The 25,898-nt window shown below is 47.4% G+C and overlaps 1 protein-coding gene across 1 annotated transcript in view; it reads right to left on the bottom strand.

The window, feature by feature from the left end:
• Nucleotides 1-25,898, bottom strand: part of LOC147893817 (DDRGK domain protein) — a 62,918-nt gene that overhangs the window by 19,731 nt on the left and 17,289 nt on the right. The window contains exons 2-5 of the mRNA XM_087385865.1: nucleotides 9,090-9,186; nucleotides 8,765-8,883; nucleotides 8,565-8,666; nucleotides 8,285-8,446 (exon numbers count right to left, since the gene is read on the bottom strand). Of these exons, the coding sequence (XP_087241991.1) occupies nucleotides 8,285-8,446; nucleotides 8,565-8,666; nucleotides 8,765-8,883; nucleotides 9,090-9,186 (480 nt within the window). The remainder of the gene's footprint in view (nucleotides 1-8,284; nucleotides 8,447-8,564; nucleotides 8,667-8,764; nucleotides 8,884-9,089; nucleotides 9,187-25,898) is intronic.

Here is a 25,898-nt window from a genome sequence, read left to right as displayed (position 1 = left end):
ACGGGATTCAGATGGATCGGCCCGAGTCGATCCCACGAGATGAGATTAACCGCATCATACAGTTAGATATCCTCCAACTCCGCACATCTCGCACATGGGGAGGGGACTAGGAGTTCCCCACCAAGACCCAGCTCTACTATGACCACTTTCTGAGAGTATCGAAAGATGGGCTCATCATCAGACCTCAGTATCTTGAGGACAAAGGAGTCTCACATGCACTAAGGATTGCCATCGGACAGATGCAAATCTCGTCCCATCAGATGAGGATCGAGACAAGGAGAGCTGCACGCATACCCAGAGAGCAATGGACTTGTAGGTTGTGCACGATGGGGGCGGTCGAGATAGAGGAGCACTTTCTGTTTGTCTGCCCAGCCTACTATGAGATCCGAGGACGCTACCACTGCCTTTTTGTTGGAATTATAGATATAATTCAGCAGTGACCAATGTAATATAATAAGTTAGTTAGGGGCACTTTTCCCTCATTTAGAGGTTTTTCCCCCTAACTGCAGTTAGTTCACTAACTATGGTTAGTGACTACTAAGGTTTTGTCACTAGGACAAAACCTTATCCTACTCACTTTGTGTTGTACTCTTTATACTCTATTCTATTGCAACTACAGTCTCCAAGCTTTCTACTCTCTCACTCACTCTTGCTCTCATTCTCTTACCTTCATTTGGTATCAGAGCAGGTTCTAGGCCTTTGAGCCCTCTGCTCTTTTTCGTACCAGCGCCTTGCCTCCAGCTCCAGCCCGCTCCAATCTGTCCGTACAGTCCGTACGACTGTACGGCATCCTGACGCATCGTCGGCCATACATACCTGCTGATCGTACAGCGCAACATTCAGATTCGTACATCGACCGCCGTCCGTACCAGCGTCGTACACTGTGGAAGACGTGTCCGTACATCGACCGCCGTCCGTACCTGCGCCGTACACTTTAGACTACGTGTCCGTACATTGACCGCCGTACAGCGTAACAGCATTTGTACATGTTGTCGTACAGTGCCAGCCGTACAGTGCCGTACAAACTGTACGGCATTTCCGTACTGTTCACACTGTCTGAACTGAATTCGCTTCAGTACAACAGGTAGCTGCTTTATTTCGAGAAGAACCAGCAGGTGTTTTGTTTTTGACAGACAAATTGTGCAGACAGCCATTGTTTGGCCTACATTCTGGGAGCACATTTGGGGCTTTTGCAGTTTTTGCAGAGAATTGCAGAAATTTGGGGCTTTTAGTTGAATTGCCCCTTTCAGGTGCAATTTCTTGCAGAAATTTGGGGCTTTTGCAGTTTGGATGTAATTTGGCAGTTGAAAGATCATTTGGGAGTTTTGCAAGCAGTTTTGGACTCAGTATTTGGGGCTTTTAGCATTGTTACCCCTTTCTGGCTGCAATTTCTAGCCACAAATTGGGGCTTTTGTGTTGGGAGAGCATTTTTTGAAGTATTCAGTACATACTGCCTTTCTTGGAGTGTTTGGAACACTTTTGGCAAATTTTGGAGAGTGTTTTATGCTTGGACAGATTTCTGACAACTCAAGTGCAAAAATCTAAGTTGCATATACAGCCCGTGCTTGGCTGTGTTTTTGGGAGTTGTGCATTTTATTCCCAGTAAGGGAATTCAGCTTTGTATCTGCTTCAATCTCTTTCTCAGATATGGCCCATCAAAATCAGAATGAGTTCCAGTTCGGTGGTCTTTCACAGGAAGACAAATTGGATGGTACCAACTACTCCCTCTGGAGTTTCATGGTACGTAATATTCTGATTTCTCGCAATTTATGGGATTATGTCAATGGGGATGAAATCCGACCAGCAGATATTGCACCTGCTACCCCTCCTCACCAAGGAGGTGGAAGAGGTCGTGCACAAGGTGCAGCTGCAGGACAAGTTGTTGGTGCAGCTACAGTCAATACTCCTGAGCAAAAGAGATGGGATTCACGGGATGCCTTAGCCTTGTCATGCATCTCTCTTTCAGTGAAAAGATCAATCATTCCGCATATCCGGTCGTGTAAGACCTCCAGGGCAGCGTGGGATATTTTGGAAAGCATGTATGCAGCACGGAATGATGCCAGGGTATCTTTTTTAAAAAGAGAGTTGAGCAATACACATATGGAGGAGGGTGACTCCATGTCAGCCCACCTCACTAAGCTACAGGATCTCAGAGAGCAGTTGTTAAACATAGATGAAATTATTCCTGATTCAGAGATGATTACAACCACTCTGAATTCTCTTCCTGAGTCTTATCTCAGCTTTCACACTTCGCTGAATTTATCATTGAGGGGGGGTGCAAATCCTCTTTCTTTTCATGAGCTGATAGGACTTCTGCTTCAGGAAGAGCAGACCAGGAAAAATTTGGCTTCACGTGCAGGTGAACAAGCCATGCTCTCAAAATTTAAATCAAAAACAAAGGGACAGGCAAAGACAGCAGCAAATCAGCCTTCCAGTGGGTCAGGACAGCCCTCACAAAAGGCTAAAAGTGATGCAAGCAAGCCCAAAAAGAAGGGTTTTTGTCACTATTGCAAAAAGCCAGGTCATCACATAGCAGAATGCAGGAAAAGGATTGCAAAGGAAAAGAAAAACAGCTCAGGAATGGCTGTTTCAGATTCAGCCCCTTGTGCATCTGACAGTGGGGATGCTGCAGCCAACTTTGTTGGTCAAGATTATGCCTTTTTATCTTGCATTTCTGATTCTAGGTTGGCTGTTCCAGATGCTCGGGATAGTACAGCCTCTTGCAATGATGATACATATGCTTTTTTGACTTGCAATTTTGACTCTTCTACAGATGCATCTGCTTTCAGTGTTGATGAAACACTGAACACATGGTATTTTGACAGCGGTGCATCCAAGCACATCACTTCGAGGAAGTGTCTTTTTACTTCCTTGCATCCACCTCCTGTTGGTAAGAAAGTCACTTGTGCCAACAACTCCTCATATTCAGTATGTGGCACAGGAGAAGTTGAGCTCACTGCAATTGATGGCTCAATTTTCAGACTTTCTGATGTCTTATATGTGCCTGGCATAACCAAAAATCTCCTTTCAGTGTCCACTCTTAACAGAGGGGGATTTCAGGTCATCTTTGAGGATGACAAATGTGCTGTCCGGGACAGGGAAGCTAACTATGCCTTAATGTTATCTGGTACTCTGCTGCGTGGGCTTTTTCAGCTTGATATTTTTCAGAAAAGAGCAGCTCATGCTTTGGCAATTTCTACACCTACAGTTGCCATGCAAAATGCAGAATTATGGCATGCCAGATATGGCCACATGCATTACAACAGCTTAATGACACTTCAGAAATTTTCAATGGTTGATGCATTGCCCCCTCTTGCGATACCTCCTCCACATGCCTGTGAAGGGTGCATTTTAGGTAAAATGCATAGATTTCCCTTCAAGAAGGATGGTTCAGTTAAAGCTGTTCGCAAATTGCAGCTTATACACAGTGATGTCTATGGTCCCATGAGGACTCCGTCATTGGGTGGTCATCTCTACTTTGTCACATTTATTGATGACTACTCCAATTTTACTTGGGTTTATGGGCTGAAAAAGAAATCTGAAGTCTTCACAGTGTTTAAACACTTTTCAGCCATGGTTGAAAATGAAACCGGGCTCAAGATACAGACATTACGCACGGATAGAGGTGGGGAATACCTATCTGCAGAATTTGATGCTTTCCTCAAACAAAAGGGTATTGTGCATCAGCTCACAGTCAGGCTGACCCCTCAGCAAAATGGCAAAGCTGAGAGGAAAAATAGAACCCTCATGGAGATGGACAGATGTATGCTGAAAAGCAAACACATGCCTCATAAATTCTGGTTAGAGGGTTTGATGTGTGCCAATTACATTTTGAACAGGGCTCCCACTAAGGCTTTAAAAACAAAAACTCCTTTTGAGGTCTGGAATGACAGGAAGCCTTCAGTGGATCACTTCCGAGTCTTTGGATGCCTTGCCTATGCACATGTGCCAGTTGAATTTAGGCACAAATTGTCAGATAAAGCCATCAAATGCATATTTGTTGGATACAGTGCAGAAAGCAAGGGGTATCGTCTCTACAATCCTGCTACACGCAAAATCATTGTAAGTAGAGATGTGATATTTTCTCAAAATTCAGCTCACACTCAGGCTGATTTTCAAATGCCTTCACCTTCAGAAGATGTCTTTCAAGGGTTGCTACCCATTGCTTTGGGTTCCCCTGCTGATTTTTCTGATCCAAATCAGAATTTACAGCAACCTTCAAATGCTTCAGTTCCGCCACAGGATGTCATGCCCCCTCCACAGGCAGTGGAACAAGCGGTGCAGCAAGAAATTGCAGACATACATGCAGCAAAAACAGTCCCAAACTGGCTGTTACAGACTCTCCGGGAGAGTAAACTTGATGCTCCGTTACCTGGCAGGACTCGCAGTGCAGCAAGGCACATGGAAGGTGCTAATTCAGTGGAATCAGCATATGCAGGTACTCTCCTTGATGAAGAGGAGCCTGCCACATTTGAAGAGGCACAAGGTAATGTGCATTGGATGAATGCCATGCACGATGAGTTGCAGTCCATTGCAAAAAATCAGACTTGGGATGTTGTGGACCTGCCACAGGGTAAACATGCTATTGGCACACGATGGGTATTTAAAGTCAAACGGAAGCCAGATGGCTCCATTGACAGATATAAAGCCAGGCTGGTTGCTAAAGGCTATGCTCAGAAAAAGGGCATAGATTATGAGGAGACTTTTGCTCCTACATCCCGGATGACCACCATCCGATCAGTAATTGCAATGGCTGCACATTTTGAGTGGAATATTCATCAGTTGGACATCAAAACAGCCTTCTTAAATGGGGACCTGCTGGAAGAGGTGTATGTCAAACCACCTCCGGGTTTTGGAATTACAGCAAATGCACTTCAAGTCTGCAAGCTTAATAAAGCTTTATATGGGCTGAAACAGGCCCCTCGTGCATGGTATGCCAAGATACATGCCTTTTTGACCAGCAAGGGGCTGCACAATAGTCCTACTGAGAGCACCCTCTACATCAAGATGGATGGGGGGGAAATATTAGTCATCCTTCTTTATGTTGATGACTTACTGCTCACAGGGTCCAATGACGACAAAATTGCAGATTTCAAAACTGATTTGCAGACCCACTTTGATATGTCAGATTTGGGGCTGCTTCACTTTTATTTGGGGATCCAGTTCTCTCATGAGAGACGTGGCACTGTTATGTCTCAGTCCAAGTATGTTCAGAAACTTTTGGACAGATTTAACATGCAAGAGTGTAAGCCCATATCTACTCCTATGGAACCGGGGCTGAAACTCACAATGCATGATGCAGGAGAATCAGTTGATGCCACACTTTACAGTCAAGCTATTGGATGCCTCATATATCTCTGCAATACTAGGCCTGATATTCAGTTTGCAGTATCTCAGGTGAGCAGGTACATGCACAGCCCCAAAACTATGCATTGGCAGGCAGTTAAGCGCATCTTCCGTTATTTGCAAGGCACCAAGTCTTTTGGCTTACTTTTTCCCAGGGGGGGTGACTTGCAGATGCATGCCTACAGTGATTCAGATTGGGCTGGTGATTATGACACTAGGCAGTCCACTAGTGGCAATTGTTTCTTTTTGGGAAAATCTTGCATTTCATGGCTAAGCAAGAAACAATCTACAGTGGCTACCTCATCATGTGAAGCTGAGTACAGGGCAGCTTTCACAGCAACAGTTGAATGTGTCTGGCTAAGACGTTTATTTACTGATCTTCATCTGTCTTTGGAGGGTCCTTCTCCAATTCTCACTGATAGTCAGAGTGCCATTGCAGTGGCAAAGAATCCAGTGTTTCATGCTCGCACGAAGCACATTGAGGTTCACTATCACTACGTCAGAGAGAAGTTGCATGCAGGAGAGATCAGTATGATCTTTGTGTCCACACATGACAACGTTGCAGATATTTTCACCAAAGCGCTACCACATGAGAAGTTTGAGGCATTTCGCAGTGCCCTGAACTTATATCCGTTTGGTGATTGATCAGCCTTGTACATGACATTGGCACTGCAGGGGGGTGTTGGAATTATAGATATAATTCAGCAGTGACCAATGTAATATAATAAGTTAGTTAGGGGCACTTTTCCCTCATTTAGAGGTTTTTCCCCCTAACTGCAGTTAGTTCACTAACTATGGTTAGTGACTACTAAGGTTTTGTCACTAGGACAAAACCTTATCCTACTCACTTTGTGTTGTACTCTTTACACTCTATTCTATTGCAACTACAGTCTCCAAGCTTTCTACTCTCTCACTCACTCTTGCTCTCATTCTCTTACCTTCACTTTTTCAGGAGGGATATGGCTTTGGCCCACTCTCACGACTGATCCACTTCCAGGACCACGTCTGCATTGGGCTCTACCTGATGGAGGTGCGATGACACAAGGCAATACTACTACGACATATCAGAGAGCAGGAGGATGGGACCACCGCACCACAGGGGTACTGAGGTAGACCGAGCCCAAAGACAAGTCATGGATTTCTATGCATTTGACTCGGCCCCACGGCACTCTGGGATAGAGGAGGAGGAGCTAGTCGACATGAGAGAGATATGGATCAGTGGAGGTAGCCGACAGGCGACCAGAGCACACACCATCGAGGTTCGACCTATTTTAGCTCTCCATAGGGGAGATCGACCGAGGCAAGGCATCACCCTTGACATAGCCCATCGGATCCAGAGATCAAGGAGACCACGTCCTCCACCACCACGGGAGACATCCCGACAGATGCAAATACGTGAGCTCTTTGCATCTCACCAGAGAGCCATCATGGAGCCTCGATACGTAGAGCCGGTCCACGCACTTGGGACTCTAGCTCTGAGCACTTGATATCTTCATGTCACTCTCATTTTGCATTTTGCTACTTTGCTATTTTGTACTAGTATAGCATTTTAGTATTCAGCAAGGGCCTTAGTGAGCCCTTTGCTATTTCAGCAGCAGAGTGGAAGAGATTCGAGCGGCTACAGATGATTATGGGCTCCAGGATGATTCGGAGTAAGCCCTCGGTCCCCCATCACATAGTACAGGCAAAGTTTCCCATGACCCCTCTCCAGGTTGATGCCATCTTTCAGACAGTGACTTTCCTCCATAGAGTTTGCGACCTACCTCATGAGAGACTTCCGAGACTGGCACTAGAGTCCTCCATACAACTATCTGAGAGTGGGGGGCAGGTACAACATGGTTTGCACGCATCACCGCATGGTTCGCCAGTCACGGGATTCAGATGGATCGGCTTCCCCTATTTCAGCATAGCATGGATGCACCGCCCGAGTCGATCCCACGAGATGAGATTAACCGCATCATACACTTAGATCTCCTCCAACTCCACACATCTCGCACATGGGGAGGGGACCAGGAGTTCCCCACCAAGACCCAGCTCTACTATGACCACTTTCTGAGAGTATCAAAAGGCGGGCTCATCATCAAACCTCAGTATCTTGAGGACAAAGGAGTCTCACATGCACTGAGGATTGCCATCGGACAGATGCGGATCTCGTCCCATCAACTGAGGATCGAGGTAACCGTACACGGCGCGACAGGCGACCAGAGCACACACGATCGAGGTTCGACCTATTTTAGCTCTCCTTAGGGGAGATCGACCGAGGCGAGGCATCACCCTTGACATAGCCCATCGGATCCAGAGATCAAGGAGACCACGTCCTCCACCACCACGGGAGACATCCCGACAGATGCAAATACGTGAGCTCTTTGCATCTCACCAGAGAGCCATCATGGAGCCTCGATACGTAGAGCCGGTCCACGCACTTGGGACTCTAGCTCTGAGCACTTGATATCTTCATGTCACTCTCATTTTGCATTTTGCTACTTTGCTATTTTGTACTAGTATAACATTTTAGTTTTCAGCAAGGGCCTTAGTGAGCCCTTTGCGCCGGCCCACAGTGGTCTATATGAGCTACTTGATTCTGTACTTTGTCCCATAGGCCCGCGAGGCCTCCCGTGGACGTTAATATCTCTCTCTCTCTCTCTCTCTCTCTCTCTCTCTCATTGGTACTCTATTCCAACTAGGGATACCTTCTATTCCACTTAGCCAGATCTGATTATGCACTACCATTTCTTACATCTGTACACAAGCTTGAAATAACATTCTTCAATCTTTTAATTTGGATGGAACTGCCTCTTTGTAAGAAAGTAATCTCAGTCAGATAGGTTTCTTTCGGAAGAACCCAAGGTAAAAATCTTCAAGAATTTTGTTGACCAGATTGTAACATAAACAATATCTTTGAGTATAGACTAAAAATCAGAGCAAAGAAGTTACAAACCTTAATATATTCCACAAAATCATTTAACAAACCCCTGGACTCTTCCTGCAGCTCTTCTTCCAATGTCCCTTCTGTGTCAACAGTAAAAGCATCCTTCCATTTTTCAAATTCTGCATTTGCAGCTTCCTCTTCCTTTGCCCTTTGTATCCTAGCTTCCTCTTCCTACGTCAAACATTTTGTGATAACGAGAGAATGAAGCAAATGAGTCTCCTGTCTTAATAGAGGGGGCTTACCAAGTAACTAACAGAATATGTATGAAAGATAAAATCACAATACATGCCTTGCGCAGCTCCTCAGCTTCCCTCTGTTCATCCTTGCGGCGTCGCATGTCAGCATATTTATCCTGTTTTTGCCTTCGCATCTCATGAGATGCATCTTCAGCCTAATAGGAAAGCCTAAAAGATTATTGTCGTCCAGAATCAGAAACATAGATATCCCCCCACCCCCAAAAGAACAAAAAGAACAACAAGAAGCCCTGACCTGTCTCCGGGCCTCCTTCTCCTGCTTCTTAAGCTCTTTCTTTTTTGAAGATCTAGTAGCGTAATACGCAGGCTGATCCAATTCTTCCTCCTGCACTTCATCCTCTTGATCCACTTGTTCTAGTATTTTGGAAGAACAGAAGAAAGATAGTAGATTACTTTTCAAAAGTAACTTCAACAAGGGAAGACTAAAAATTCATCATCCAGTCGTTCTAATTTCCAATATATCCATCCACGAAAGACTCAGTGTGTCAGCATTACTGAAGCTTTGTGAAACCAGAATAACATTCAAAGTGCCAAAAAAGCAACTAGAAACCAGGCATTACCAGCCATTGACGATGAAGCACCATCCATGTTTCTCCTGCGCATCCTACGTGTACCAACATGGTGTGGTACTGTATGGATATTGACAGTTGCAGCATCCTGAGATTCAAAAACTCCAAGACTCTTTGGCAAATGTGCTTCTTTTAAAAAATCAATCACACAAGCCCTCATATACCATCAGCTGTATTGTGTTTTTTGACCATCAATGAATGCATTTTCACTAATATTGACTAGTATGTATATTTTTTCAAGTAGATTGTTACACTCCTTGTTATCGAACATGAGATACCTCCTTTTCTAACTTCTTTGCTGCTAGTCCACTGGCGACAAACACATCTCTCTCTCTCTCTCTCTCTCTCTCTCTCTCTCTCTCTCTCTCCTCAGCCTCTCCGCTCGCCCGCTCAGCCTCACCTCTCCGTTGCTCAGCCTTCCCGCCACTCAGCCTCCCCGCCTTCTCTCTCTCCGCCGTTGCCTGCTAGCCTCTCCACCCGCTAGCCTAGCCTATCCTCTCCATCCGCTAGCCCCCTCCGCCTACTAACCCGTCCGCCTCCGCCTACTTATAGCTCGCCGTACAAGGGGGGGTTCTCATCAGCTAACCCAGCCTCAGGCTGAGATGAGCCCCTGGCTCAGTCTGAGGTGTTAGCGCAAACAAAGGGGTCGCTGATTAAGCAGGTCTTTTTCAATATGGAGTTCCCGAAAATAAAGCTTTTCCCATCAACTCCAGCCACCAAGAAGCCATCCTATGCCGCCATGGCATCGACGCCTTCCCCCTACTCTCTGACTTATCACAGATTTCAAAGTAAGCTTGATCCACACGAACAGATTTACTTCCTACAGCAAGAACTTAGAGATGCAGAGCTCCGCATTGCTTCTTTGGAGAAGATAGTTTCAGAAATGAAGAATGAAGGCAGACAAGAGGTAATACAAGAAGTCCTACAGCAATGCAACATCACGGCTCCAACACCACAGCTCGTAGTCAAGGTCCAAGAAATGGTCAACACTCAGCTCAAATCCATGGGACAGGAAATTACAGCAGCAATACACAACAAGATCGACAAATGTGATCTCTATACTGAGGTAAGAGAGCAGCAAAACATAGTAAGTAACAAGAAGATTTTACGCATTGGAGGATTGCAAGACAGTTGTCTTAGCTGTTTTGGAATGGAAGAGGAAGAGGAACACATTGATGAGAGCAAGATCATTCAACTCAAGAAGGCAGTACCACAAGTCGATTGGGATGAGAATGACATAAGTTTCATCACTCAAAAGGGTAACCAGGCACATATTTACTTCAAAGACAAAAGCTCAAGGGTCAAGATCCTTGGACAAACCAACAAGCTGAAAGTACTAGGATTTGGATATCTGAAGAGCTCACTATGACCCAACTCAAAGAACGGGCAAATGAACTCATCAAAGTGAAAGAAGCAAGGAAGGTAAATCGGCGGTCTACCAAGATGGGCAAGCACTAATAAGAGATTTCAAACCGAAACCCAAAGACTCTCAGTCTTAAACTGATGTTATTCAGATCACTCTTACATAATACCTGAATGTAGTTATGTTATGCTATTAAAATAATCTAGGGCTGAGTTGTTGTACTCCCCCACAGACTCTCAGTCTCTAACTGATGTTGTAGTTTTGTGGTGTGTGCATTTTGTCCCATAGACCCGCGAGGTCTTCCGAGGACGTTAATATATCTTTCTTTCTTTCTTTCTCTCTCTCTTTCACACACACACACACACACACAGAGCACAAAAGGGAGGGGATGACCCAAGTGCAGGCTGTGAGGCAGGAACAAAAATGGGCTGTATATTGAGATGGTAAAGTAATCATTCGAGAAAGGATAGAAATGTTAGAAATCGACTAATAGAGGGTATGCACAACGGAAGACTGATAGAATAGCCCAGGAGATCACACAGTGTGGTGTGGAATCACAAACTTCTTAACTTAATGTGCATCACATAGATGTGCAGATTAGGAAATAGACAGTAGACATAGCCAGATATAGAATCCACCAAAACAATATATTTCCATCCAAAACTATGGACACAACAAAAGAGAGAGATTCAGAGTCCCACCAATGATGTGGTCCTCTGCTCTTACCAAAGGTCCTCTATCTGCTAGTCACTTCTAGAACCCTGAGTCTGCGTGCTCCACCTCAAGTGTAGTAGACTCTATGTCCAGAATGTTCTTCTACCTTATTGCCTGTGTACAGCCTAGGTTGTGAGCTAAGTCTGCATCTAGTTCACCTCCTGGTCATAGGCCCAACTGGTGCTGCTCTGCTGCTCCTTCCTGCTCCCTGAAGTGCTGCTCCAATTATGATTTACAAGGGCCCTCCTTTTATAGGCCCCCAAGGGCTGTCAAAACACCGACCAGCCAGCCTCATCCTGGCTGACCAGTCTGCTTGTTGGCCGACTTGGTTGGCTGGTCCAACCAGCCTTATATAAGGGCCTTTGCCAGGCCCTTTTTGGGCTGCTGCCTTTGTCCCTATCTGCGTCTATTGCAGGCCCTGCTCCAGGTCTCCCATGCAGGCCCCTATTGGCCCTGCTCATGCTGCCACCTGTGCACCTCTGTCAGCCCCATGTGCTGCCCTTTGCAAGCGCCTTTTGCTGCGCCATGTCCTGCCTCCTGTGCGCTTGTTCCAGCCCGTACACGCCCGCCTTGCTGCGCCTCTGCCAGGCTGCTGTGCTGCCCACATGGCAGCCCATGTGGCAGCCCCTTTAGCCCTCTTTTCTTTGCTGTGAGGTGTTGCCAATGTGGCAAGCCCCTCTCCAGGATTTTCCTTCTGGGAAAATGCCCTAGGTCTCCCTCCCCCATGCTCTCCTCATATGGGGGCTTACAGAGGGGGAGGTAACCTTTCCAACAAGAAAGAGGTGGAGGAGATATAGATAGTGCATGACGGTGTCGGGCCTTTGAGATAGAGACACAGGGCAGATTGAGTATGACGGTTTGGAATTGCAATGGCACTCTCTGATCCGATCCAGGTGGCTTATAGGAGACATACATAGATAGAGACATTAGCTTCTACACCGACACACATGAGAACCCAGAGAGAGGGTTGCCCACAGTGACAGGATACACCTGGGAGTCAACTCATAGGAGAGAGTTGAGGAGAGATAGTGGGGTAGGAGGTTTTGGAGGTATGCTGTCCTTTTAAAAACACACTCGAGACCACTCATATATGTGGTATGAAGAGAGGAGCATGCATGTCATATGTGGATACGATTCCAGCTACTAGATGCCCGACCAATCGTCATTGTGGTGTGCTAGTTTCCCCCAGACACATCATCATATGCCCATGAGGTCCCTACAGAGGGACACAGCCCATTTGGGATGATACATGATGAAATCACAAAGTTCTCCAAGCAGGGAGACACCCTCCTTCCAGGGGGCTTCAATGCAAGGACACGAGATAGACAAGTGGGCCTACTAGACTTTGCATACGAGAGAGATCCTCACATGGTTCTTGAGCTGGATGCAACAGAGCTCGGGATCCTGAGACATTCTGCAGATGCCTTACATGTGATAGCATACCGGCAATTGTTACTTGAGTTGGGAGCAGTCCACGATCTCATCATCTACAATGGCCTTCAGAGATGGCCATCATCTGAGGGGTTCACTTGTTTCCCACATGGAGGGGGGACAAGTACAGTGGACTACCTACTAGGCCCATTAGCTTTTGCTTCGCGGATACATGACCTCACAGTACCCCCTCCCCCACTCGGAGCTAACCACCCATATCTGGCATTCCGTATCTCTGCTACTACGCCAGCCACAGAGAGAACTCTTACCACGCCTGCTCACACCCAGATCCACTTTGACCATGCCCTCGACCCAGTATATGTAAGTCACTTAGCCAGAGAGCTTCCGACCCTACTCGGAGATGATATAGACCTCGCCCATGTCTAGGACACCCTTGCCTCAATAGTACAGGACGCTACCATCTAGACAAATGGTATGCACTTATATCCACCTGGCTTGCCAAGCACAGTATTCAGATGGACAGACTTTCTCCCTTTCAGTATAGCATGGACGCGCTTCCTGAGTCGATCCCACGTGATGAGATCAACCGTATCATACAGTTAGATCTTCTTCAGCTCCATACATCTCGGGCTTAGGGAGGTGACTAGGACCTCCACACCAAGATTCAGTTCTACCGCAATCTCTTCCTGAGAGTATCAGAGGAGGGATTCATCATCAGACCCCAATAACTCAAGGACAAAGGAGTCTCACATGCACTGATGATTGCCATTGGACAAATGTGGGTTTCGTCCAATCAATTGAGAATCGAGGTGGGGAGAGCTGCAGGTACACCCACAGAGCAGAGTCTGCATGTTATGTATGTTGAGGTCAGTTGAGAATAAGGAGCATTTTCTTTGCACTTGCCCAACCTACTATGAGATCCGGGGACACTACCACAGTCTCTACCTTGAGGGGAGTGGCTTCGGTCCACTATCACGACTGATCCATTTCCATGACGAAAACTACATTGGGTTCTATTTGATGGAGATGCGCCGGCACAAGGAGACACTATTGCGACAGATCAGAGAGCACAGATCAGAGAGCAGTAGGAGGCGGCTAGACCACAAGACATAGAGGCTGACCGAGCACAGCGACACGTCACATACTTCTATACATATGAGTCAGATCAAGGACACAGCGGAGTAGAGGAGGAGCAGCTAGCTGATATGAGGGCAGCTTGGATCAGCAAAGAGAGCCGACACAATGCCACCGAGAGAGGGATGTAGAGACCACGTGCAAGACAGAGAGTGCCCAGAGCACACTTTATTGAGGTCCAACCTATCACAACTTTCCTCAGGGGGGACCAACAAAGACAAGGGGTCACTCTGCCCAGAGAGTTCAGAGATAAGAGGAGACCACACCCCCCGCCACAGCACGAGACAGCTCGATAGACACTGATACGAGATATTTTCACAACTCACCAAAGAGCCATCAATGTGCCGGGATTCGATTTTCGAGTTTCTGAGTCCTAGCTCCGAGATCGACTTGACTTGATTTAGCTTGTACTTGATTGATTACGATTTTGCTAGCATAGATTAGTACTCAGCAAGGGCTCTAGCGATCCCTTTGCTCCAGCTCATTGAGGCTTGTATGAGTCTACTTTTTTTGCGCACTTTGTCCCATAGGCCCCGCGACGCCTTCCGCGGGCATTAATACATCCTTTTTTCTTTCATGCTTTTTGTGTGTGTGTGTGTGTGTGTGATGTAATTCAATTTTATGTGTCTCTTGTATGATAAGGTTATTACAGATCATGATAATTATAGTAACTTATATACAACCATGGCTAAATTTTTTGACTATGGTTGAGCCCCATAGCATAACTAAGAATGGTGATATGCACGTTTAATCCAAGAGAGAGACTAATTATGATGCATTACCATAACAATAATCTATGCAAGATTAAAAGAACAAACAGACTCAACCATGACTATGGTTGAGTCCCAGAGCATAACTAAGAATGGTGATATTCATGTTTAATAAGAGAGAGAGACTAATTATGATGCATATCTTAGAAAGACAATAAATCCTAGGAAAGAACGAAGTTGTTTCACAGTCTAAGATATCAGCCAATCCAAAACCTTTTGAAAATGATCTAGATCAATGCCAACACCTTCCCAAGAAATCTTGTGTCAATAAGTAAATAATCTCCTTCATAAAGAAGTCACATTTACTCATCTTGGCATACAACCAATTCTGTCTTAGTAAACTAAGACAATCCGAAGATGACAGAGGTGGTCCTCTAATGTCTTGTTATCAACCAAAATATCATTCAAGAACACCACGACAAACTTACCCAAATAATCTCGAAACAAGTTGTTCATCATTTGTTGAAAGGTTGCGGAAGCATTGGTCAAACCAAAAGCTAATACGAGAAACTCATAATAACCATACCTGGTCCGAAAGGCTGTCCTTTCTATATGTTTCATATTAATGTGGATCTAGTGATAACTCGTGCGTAAATTTAGTGACCAACCCGTCGATCAAGTCATCAGACCTAGGGAGGGGATACCTATTCTTAATTGTCACTTTATTCAAGTGTTTATAATCAACACACATTCTCCACGAACCATCTTTTTTCTTTCTTAAAAGGACAAGGCACCCCAAGGTGATTTACTTGGGCGTAAGTAGCCCATCTTCACGTAATCCTGAGGTTATGTAGCTAACTCATCCTCCTCTAACTAGCTCATCCTATACGGCGGAATACTGATAAGTTGAGTGCCAGGAACTAAGTCAATGCAATGGTCTACTACCCTTTCTGGAGGTAAATTTTCCGACAAATGAGCTGGAAATACATCTGAGAATCCGTTCAACAACAACTTTAATTCTTGGTGTTCATACACACTTACATCATTCTTGTCAATTACATAAACAACAAATGATGAAAGCGGAATCAAAACACACTGACACGCATATGATTCATAAGAAGAAGTTTCCAATGTATTTCAAAGCTGCATCGCAGATACAATTCGTCCCTGGCAAGGATAAACATCATCACAGTGGGTAGATATGTAGGTGCCTTTCTACAAAAAAGAAAGAGAATGAGATTCTCAACCAATCTGGACATTGTGGAATATGGTCATTCTGAGAGAGATTGCTATGCCAAGCAAAACTACGGCTAGAATATATCCAATCATATACCATGGTGGAAGACATCAATATAACAATTATGTTATACATATACCTTTGTAAGACTAGAATATATCCAATCATACAAATTAATATTTTTTGTTGTTCTAAAGTTCAAAAATCTACACAAAATAAAAGAGAAAATGAAAGAGAAGAAAAAAGAGGTAACAAAAACTTTTTTGAAAAACAAAAAGAAGACATACTTAGCAAGCAAAGCAACACTTATGTCGTCATCAGTGCCCAAGCATAAGTAGCTATACTGGGTTTCTAAAGACCCGTGGAGTCTTTTGGGCAAACCCAATGCTTACTAAAATACGTCAAATAAACAAAAGAGAAAGAAAGCAAGAAATAAAGAAGAAAGGAAGAAGGTGACTAAGCCAAATTAAACAAGCAAATCAAGAAACAAAATCTTTCAAAAAACAGGAATAAAATCTCCCTCTCTCTCTCTCTCTCACATTTAAAACATAAAGAACTAAAAGGACCCCTTAAACTTATGTACCAAAGAAGCAAAATTACATTCCTAACTTAGAAAGCACATGCATACTCAATCAAAGTCTCTTTTGAAACTAAAAGAAAAACGGGCTATTCAGCTCCCTGCTTTTTGTTTTCAGCTTTTGTTCAATCATTCTAAACATGCCTAAGGCGGATACACCATAGATAAAAGACTTCATATCTAAGATTGTGCGTACTTTTTTCATTATTTTTCTTGGATTATACCTCTTGTGCATTAGTAAAGTGATCAAATTACTACATTGAGTGATAAAAGACTCCTTAGTTGTGCAAAGGCGGGAAAATCTATGGAATTGGAAGAGACAACTCCATATTTTGCTAAATCAAAAATGTTTGAGTCAATGTGAGGCATTTTTATAATGTGTAAACCACTATATTCAAGATGTTCACGTTTATCATATATATCAACCTCTAATCCTACGGTAGATTGAGAAAATCTAAGATCTAGAACACAAGAATCCCCTCTTGAATTGCAGTTCAGTTCACAAGAGTCACAAGGATAGATTCCTTCTCCAAAAGCACAAGCATCTTTGTACATAAAGTCTTGAAAGTCAGGAACATCAGGTACAAATAAATCATCTATAAAGCGCCTAACTTGGCTAAGCTTATGTAAAATGATAGGGCAAGTATTGATAGAAATAAGATGTTGCATAAACTCAAATTCATAAGTGAAAAGATAAAAGTTTGCTAAACAGACAGCACAATTAGTGCCCATGGGGATTCCTATAATTTGTTCAAACAAAGAATCACTTTGTTGTGATGTAAAGATTCTCTAAAAGAAAATCTATCCAAGAGCAAACATCTTCAACACTTACTACCTTTGTGTATCTTTCCTTTTTTAGAATCGATGTCACGATCTTTATTATTTAGCCACCAAAAGTCAAAACATAAAGCTGTTTTCTCAACTTTTAGCACTTTGCATCTATCTTTGTCAAATCTCAGCTTGAAAACTTCAGTCACTAGCTTTTTGATTCTAAACTTCAGATCTTCCAGCTCGATCTCTTTGTGTAAAGTGTAGTAAAATCGAAGGTTTGAAGGAGAATAGGAGCTTCTTTTTCCTAAATGCTTCAAGAGGAATTAAAAAATTTTACAACAGGAATCACTCCTACAGAGTCATTTAAAATCCAACTTGAGTGCGAGGGGACATCTGTCTCGTTTAATAAGTTCCTCCAAAGGTCATGGACACTAGGCAACATGGCTTTGAAGCAGTAGCTTAGCCATTTAGAGACGTCCGTCGAAGTAGTCTCACAAGTAGCTGCAATAAATCTTGGCTTTTTTGGAGTTTTGTGAAACTTCCAAGCAACACAAAGAAAAGGGATACTTGGATTGCAAAGAAACCCAGAAGACTTGCAAAAACTCTAGTGTTTTTAGATCAAATCGTTTTGAGAAACTACAGCAGGGGCCAAAGGGAGTATCATTATAGCAAAGGCATGGAGCTCATTTATTTAGCATGGAGCACGTTATGGGCAGCCCTCACAAAGTGATGATTGGTTTGTTGACTCGGATGCCACCAATCATATGACCTATCATGGTGAATGGTTCACTCATAAAGATAAGATGTTGGATGGTGAATTTGTGGCTACAAGGGATGATACTATAAATAAATTTACCCACATTGAAAATATTCCATTGGTTGATAGAAATGGTGTTGAGAATACTTTGGAGGATGAGTTATATGTTCCCACCATTACTAAGAATCTTGCATCAGTGGGTCAAATGGCTGACCAAGGTTATCAAGTGAGATTTAATAAGTTTGGCTAGAAGGTCATCGATCTTGCAATCCCTGAGAGGGAAGGAAAGGGGTGAAGAACATACGGGAGAGAGTGAGAGAGAGGAGTGACACTAGAGATGCGGGTGTGAAGTGATGAGCCACACCACAAACTCTTAAGTTTTATTAGGATTAGGTTTTTTACCCTAAGACTGTCTTAAGACAGTCATAGGTGTCATATCTTTAATACAGGGGTGGCAATGTGCCTTTACCCCAACAACCTCCCACCTAAAGGCCAATGTGCCTAAAGGGGAGAAAAGAATAAAAAATTACAGCAATATACAGTTACTGTATACAAGACCATAAAATAAGAATGGTCTCATCCTAATCCCATGATGTGGCGGCAATGTGCAAACCGCTCTGTAGGCAAGCTCTTAGTGAGTAAATCTGCAGGATTATCATCAGTATGCACCTTCACAAGCTCAAGTCGCTTGTCTTCCAGTACCTCCCTGATGAAATGATATTTCACATCTATGTGCTTGGTCTTTTGATGAAAGACCGGATTCTTTGCCAACATGATAGCACTCTGACTATCACAATGCAAAACTGGCATATCTCCTGTAATGCCCAAATCTCCCACCAGCCGAGTAAGCCATATTGCTTCCTTGCAAGCCTCAGTGGCTGCAACATATTCAGCTTCAGTAGTTGACGGTGCAACGCATTTCTGCAACCGAGACACCCATGATATAGCACCTCCTGCAAATGTGAAAATATAACCGGTAGTAGACTTCCGGTTATCTGCATTCCCTGCATAGTCTGAATCTGTAAAACCATGCACCAATGCATCTTGCCTACCATAGCATATGCACAAGTCTTTGGTACCTTTGAGATACCTCAAGACACCTTTCACTGCTTCCCAGTGCCGCTTGCCTGGATTTGCCATAAACCTGCTGATGACTCCCACCCAAAAGCAATATCCGGACGAGTGGCAACCATGGCATACATCAAAGAACCAACTGCAGATGCATACGGAACCTTGGCCATTTCAGCCTTATCATCATCTGATCTGGGGCTGTCCTTACTGCTGAGTTTTAAATGTGGAGGCAACGGGGTACTAATAGACTTCCCCCCCTCCATTTTAAACCTCTGCAATACTTTGTCAATGTACTCTTTCTGTGACAGAAACAAAAGTCCCTTGGACCTGTCACGAGTAATCCGCATGCCAAGAATATGATTTGCAGCACCCAAGTCTTTCATGTCAAAAGACTTATGCAGTTGTTTCTTCAAAGTACTAATCTCCTGCTGAGATTTACTGGCAATCAGCATGTCATCCACATATAGAATGAGTAGCATCAAACTGCCATCCTTTGCCCGTTTGGTGTACAAGCAATGATCGGTGTCACACCTATGATACCCTTGGGACTGCATGAAGGCATCAAACTTCTTGTACCATTCTCTTGGTGCCTGCTTGAGTCCATACAAGCTCCTCTTGAGCTTACACACAAGCTGCTCTTTCCCTTTAACAGCATATCCCTTTGGCTGACTCATATAGATCTCATCATGGAGATCTCCGTGAAGAAAAGCAGTCTTCACATCCATTTGACATAAATCCATGTCCTCATGAGCAACAAGAGCTAACACTGCTCTCAAAGTAGTCATCTTGACTACAGGGGAAAAGATCTCATCAAAGTCAATGCCCTTCTCCTGCATAATCCCTTGGCAACCAATCTGGCCTTATACCTTGGTAAAGCATTTGAATCCACTTTGACTTTGTAAACCCACTTGCATGGCAAAACCTTTCTGCCTCCAGGTAGCTGCACCAAGTCCCATGTATCATTTTGAAGTAGGGAGTCCATTTCTGACTGCATGGCTTTCTCCCACTTCCTTTTCTCAGTTCTTCCCATAGCTTCCTTGAAGCTGGAAGGCTCACCACAATCTGTCAGCATAATAAAATCAGCCACATTGTTGGCTCCTGGAACAAACCTGTCAGGAGGCCGTTGTACACGGGTGCTCCTCCTAACAAAATGTTCCGGATTAGGCTGCTGTCTAGCCTGTTCGTCATGCATGACGGGTGGCTGTACCACCATATCTGGCTGTTCTACAGCCCCATTTGCTGGCATATCCAGTGGTGCATCATTGGCAAAATTATCTGGCTGATTTTCACCCTGTATACCCTCTTGAACAGGGTTATCTGCAGCAGCCTGCTGCTGCATATTAATGGGCATTCTTTGCTGTCCGACATCGTCATAAACAACCCTCCTGTATTCCACAGGTTGCACGGGTTCTTTGTGTACACTATCCTCTTTAAAGATGACATCATTGCTGCGTATAATCTTCCGTTTAACGGGATCCCATAACCTGTACCCCATTTCACCTTCGTCACCATAACCCATAAAGATGCATCTGGAAGACTTTGGATCCAGTTTGGTGCGTAGTTCTTTGCGTATATGAGCAAAGCACTCGCAGCCAAACACACGTAAGTGCTTATATGAAGGTGGCTTGCCAGACCACATCTCCTCTGGCACTTTCAACTCCAAAGCCTTGTTCGGCGACCTGTTAATTATGTGAACTGCTGTTTGCACGGCTTCTGCCCAAAAGCCATGGGGCAATGCAGCATAAGACAACATACATCGAACCTTCTCCTGAATAGTTCGATTCATCCGCTCACTTACACCATTTTGAGATGCATTATGAGGGGCTGTGAGTTCCTGTTTGATGCCCTTAGCTTCGCAAAATTGCACAAAAGCATGTGACACATACTCACCCCCATTATCGGATCTGAGGCATTTCAGCCTGCGACCTGTCCGATTCTCAACCTGAGCGACAAACTTCTTGAAAGCATCTAAAGCATCGCTCTTATGCTTCAAGAAATAGACCCACACTTTGCGTGTAGCATCATCAATAAAAGTAATGAAATACTTTGCACCCCCTAGTGATAACTCTGGCATGTCACACAAATCAGTGTGCACTAGATCAAGCGGTGCTCTATTTTGGGGAGTTCTCCTCTTATGAGGAGTCATAGAATGCTTGCCAAATATGCAATGATCACAAGTAGGCAAATCTGAAAATGAAAGAGACGGCAGATAACCCAAACGTGACAGTTCTTGCATTCCTTTAACGGACATGTGTCCCAACCGGCTATGCCACAATGAAACCTTTGGCAGCTCGGTTATGGCAACAACATGATTACCTACACTGGAAACATAAAGAGGGTACAAGGTATCACTCCTAAAACCCTCAGCCACTACAACCTGGCCATCAGTAATCACCCATTTGGAATCCCCAAATGTGGTGTGGTAACCACTATCATCTAACAAGCCAGTGCTAATCAGATTTTTCTTGATTTGCGGCACATGACGAACACCATCAAGCATAAATATGCGTCCATCAGGGAATACTATCTGTATACTGCCAATCCCTGCAATCTGACATGCATAGTTGTTCCCAAGGAAACTTTGCACAAGAGTAGCTCCTGCGAGCTTCCCCTCCCCCCCTCGCCGTTAGCCCCTACCTCCCCCCTCGCTCCCCCCCCCCCCTCGCCGCGACCACCTCCACCCCTCCCGTCCGCCCTCGACCCCCGTCCCCTCTCCTCCCCCCCCCGCCGGCACCCCGCTACCCCTCGCCTCACCTCCGCTCCAGCCGCCCCTCGCTCCATCCCGCCCCCTCGCTCCATTCCGCCCCCTTGCCTCCGCTCCATCCCGCCCCCTCGCTCCAACCCGCCCCTCGCCCCCTCGCTCCAACCCGCCCCCTCGCTCCAACCCGCCCCTCGTCCCTCGCCCCCTCGCTCCAACCCGCCCCCTCGCTCCATCCCGCCCCCTTACCTCCGCTCCATCCCGCCCCCTCGCTCCAACCCGCCCCTCGCTCCCGCTCCAACCCCCCCCTCGCCGCCGCTCCAACCGCCCCCTCCGCTCCATCCCGCCTCGCCTCGCCTCGTCCTTCTTTTTTTTTTTTTTTTTTTTTCAGCCCGCCTCGCCCTCGCCCCGCCTCCGCTCCATTCCGCCCCTCGCTGCTCCCTCGCCATCCACCCCGCTCCAACCCGCCCCCTCGCTGCTCCTTCACCCGCCTCCGCCTCATTCCGCTCCCCTCGCCCCCCCGCTTCACCCCTCCACCCCCGCCATTCCAACTTCACCCCCCCCCCCCGCCCTCTCGCCCCCTTCCGTACTCCCCGCATCCCGCAGCCTTCGCCCCGCCCTGCGCTTCGACCCCTCCGACCCTTCATTTCGCCTCGCCCGCCTCACCCCCAGGCTCCACCGCCGCTTCATCCCCTTCTTGGGTGGCAGCCTGTTTTTCTTCATCGGAAGCTTGCAATTAGTCTTGGCGGTATGGGGGCCCCCAGCCCGGATCCGGAGGCCCAGTCGGACCCTCCCTCTCCAGATGCCTACCGCGTTATCCTGACACAGCAACAATCATCCCGTGTTCAGGCGGTAGCCAGTGACTTTGCTCGTACCTCTGTTTACGGTAGAGTCATTGGACACTCCCCCTCCAGGTCTACCATCAGGGACTGGCTCCAGTCCACTCTCTTGCTAGAGGATGGCCACATTGAGGAGGTGGCCCTTATGGGAAGGGGCATCTTCTGGCTCAAACTCTCCAGTGAGAAAGCTGCGAGCAATCTGATTGCCGGTTCCCCCACATCGGTGGATGGGAAGATCATCATGATAGTCCCGTGGTACCGTGGTTTCAGCGCAGCGGATTTCGATACTCGATTCCATATACCTCGCCACCCAGTGACACTAGTTTTTCCAGGGCTTGCTACTGAGCTGCGGCCGATTGTCAGGGACTTGGGCTCCCATTTTGGCTGGGTTATGCACGACACCTTTGCCGACGCGGTGACCACGGCAGGAGCTCCCCGAGTCCGTGTGGCTGTGGCGGATCCTGCGACTCTCCCTGCAGTGATCGAGATCGTGACAGGTGCCGGCAGTATCACCCAGAGCATGATAGTCACCGGACAGCCAGGTCAGTGCCTGCGGTGCCATGGCTTTGGGCACTTGGCGGCTGCTTGTCCACGCTTTGCCAGCTCGTCTCGACCCTCCCCGCCCCCGCCCCCTCCGCCCCCACCTCCCCCCCCGGACAGCCACGTCAGGAGGAGCCGAGGCAGTCGGAGCCTGGGCCAGAGGTAGTGGGCGGTTGGACCGAGGTTCGAAGGAAAAGAGGAAAGAATAAGAAGATTTCGGATAAAGGCAAGGAGGCAGAGGTCACCCTTCCTGCAGCAGCACTCCAGAGACCTGACAGGCAGATGCCCCAGGGACCTGGGAGAGCTTCTTCTTCGACGGCAGCCCGCCCTCCACAGCCTCAGATCCTCCTCTCTCCCACCCCCCCGCCTTCTCCCCAGTTTCCCCCCCCTTCGCCCGCCCCGCAGTTTCAGCCCCCGTCTCCTTTCCCTCAGTCCCCTCCCCCTCCCCCTCCCCCTCAGCCCCAGTTCCAGATGCATCCCCATCCCCCTCCCCCCCCTGCTCCCCTCGCCCCTCCTACAGAGTTAGCTGCACCGTCGCCTTCCCAGCCGAGTGCAGCCTCCGTTCCACCTCCTCCACCTTCTCCGCCAGTCGCCTCCGTGGAGCCCGAGTCGCCTATCCCGCAACCTCCTTCCCCTCCCCCCCCGCTTGTAGGACACCCGGAGTCTGTACCACCAATGGAGCAGGTTTCCCTTCCCGCTAGCCCCTCAGTGGCAGACTCAGCTGGGTCTCAGCTCCAGGAGAGAGAGCTCCCTCGAGACTTTTACAGATCTGGCCCCTGGGACTACCTGGATGTGGCCGACCTTGGGACCTTCCCGGCTTGTCTCGACATTAGTATCTTCATGCTCCGCAAAGGGGCGGATGGGAAGATTGCTGCCTTGGCTCCCAGGGATGGCCCTAGCTTCGCCTTCACGTTCCTCAGCGATGGCACCGAGACCTGGACAGACGACTCGGTGTGGGAGGATCTCAGAGGCCCAGATTTGCTCCTGGATAGGCCCGTCCGGTGGGCAGCTCCTCGAGACTCAGTGGTCCGAGGGCGATGTGCGCTTGCGGTGGCGTTGCGCTGCCAAACGTTTCCGATTGATCGTGATCCTCAGACCCCCCCTGGCATGGCCTCTTCCCCAGGATGTCAGAGCTTGGTCCCAATAGAAACTCCAAACCTTCTACGGGATGACCACTTCAGAGATCTCGAGCTGGCTCGAGAAAGCATTTGCTCATGGCACTAGAGGCCTCTCGCCATTGCTGAAGGTGTTGAAGAACGGGCAGGACGACCCCGTCTCCCCCTCCAAACCTTCTCACAAGCGGCAGCGCCTCCACTCCGATATGTCTGATTCTTCTTCGACTTCGACTGCGAGCAGACAGCTGTTCGCAGCCCCCCACCCCTCTCCATGAGCCTACACCTCGTATCCTGGAATGTGAACGGGTTTCACTCTTCGAGCACCCGTGGTCCCAGGAAGCTCATTTTGCGTCAGGAACTTCAGCCTGCAGTGATTGGTCGATTGGATGTACTGCTGCTCCAGGAGCACAAGCTTTTTGCGGCTCATGCCCGCAGCTGCGGGAAGGTTCTCCCTGGACGCTCCTACACTTATTGGGAGCCTTCGATCGGCGCACAGGGGAGGAGCGGGGGGGTCTGTACCTCCGTGTGCGAGCAGTTAGCTCAGATAGTTTTCGGTCACGGCACGTTGATCCCAGGCCGAGCCCTTTGGGTAGGCCTGAATTTGGAGGGATCCAAGATAGGAATCCTCAACATTTATGCTCCCACAGACCTCCGTTGCAGAGCCACCTTCTGGAGGACACTTACAGGGATTCTTCCAGACATGGATTCCTGGATTGTTGGAGGAGACTTCAACAACCTGGAGACCTTGGAGGACCAGCAGGGTAGAGATCCGGAGTTCACAGGTATGGCTCAGGCAGAGCAGTCAGCTTGGGACTCTTTCATCTTCGCGACAGGAGGGAGGGACAGTTGGAGAGACCCGTCCTTCCGGCGTTGGCACGGGAGCCTGGACTTCTCTTGGGGCTTCCGCAGGGAAGGAGGCAGACTCCTGGAGCGGCTTGATAGGTTTTATGTCAGTGATTGGGCCATCAGCAGAGGTGGCCAGGCGGGCATTGTTCCAGGGACGACACTCTCCGACCATGCGCCTGTGCTCCTTTCATTAGATTCGGCAGCCCAGACTCTCCCTCCCCGATCATGCAGGATTCCCGATTCCATCTTCTCGAGGGTGGACGTCCGTAGCAGCATTTGCAGTCTTTGGGACAGAGACTGGGGGGAGGGCGTGGATCTGGTAGACTCGGTCGCGCAGGCTCTGCAGGATTCTAGCCAGATCTGCCAGCTCGCAGCCCTACAGGTTCGACAGGATTGGTGGGACAGAGAGAGAGCTCTTCGGAGGGACCTCGCCTCCATTCAGCGACTTCAGCAGTCTTCCCCGGGCTCGGAGGAGCTTCGGATCCAGGCCCTTCGAGCCAGAGCCCTCTTGGAGGAGACCCTCCAGCGTCGCTCCGAGTTCTCCTATCACGCCTCTCTCTCCTTCTGGGCCCAGAAGGGTGACCGGATGTGCAGGGAGTTCTTCAGGACACACGGCCAGAGAGCTGCAGGGGATCAGCTACGGAGTCTCAGGACAGCGGATGGTCACATTGTTACGGACCCGGGGAAGGTCCTGGGGTTGGCCACTGACTTCTACAGGACCCTCTTCCAGCAGGAGCCACTTGCCCCTCGTGCTAGTCGTGACCGTGAGGAGGTGTGGAGGCACATTCCATCCCTTGTCCAGCCTAGCATGCAGGCGACGTTGTTGGCGCCGTTCACCTCGGATGAGATGTTGGAGGCCTTGATGGCCATTGATGGGCAGAAATGCCCAGGTGAGGATGGGCTATCCCGAGCTTTCTTCACCTCCTTCTGGGACCAGATCCATCAGCCCCTCCTTGCAGCTCTGCAGGGGATTTTCAGCAGCGGTCAGATGCCAGAGAGCCTTTCCTCGGGACTGATTTGCCTCATCCCGAAGGGA

The sequence above is a fragment of the Dipteris shenzhenensis genome, chromosome 15 (genome assembly GCF_047967505.1).
Source record: "Dipteris shenzhenensis isolate YYH24624 ecotype China chromosome 15, Dip_SZ_1.0, whole genome shotgun sequence".
Classification (NCBI taxonomy): Eukaryota; Viridiplantae; Streptophyta; class Polypodiopsida; order Gleicheniales; family Dipteridaceae; genus Dipteris; species Dipteris shenzhenensis.
This window is presented reverse-complemented; position numbering and strand designations above follow the sequence as displayed.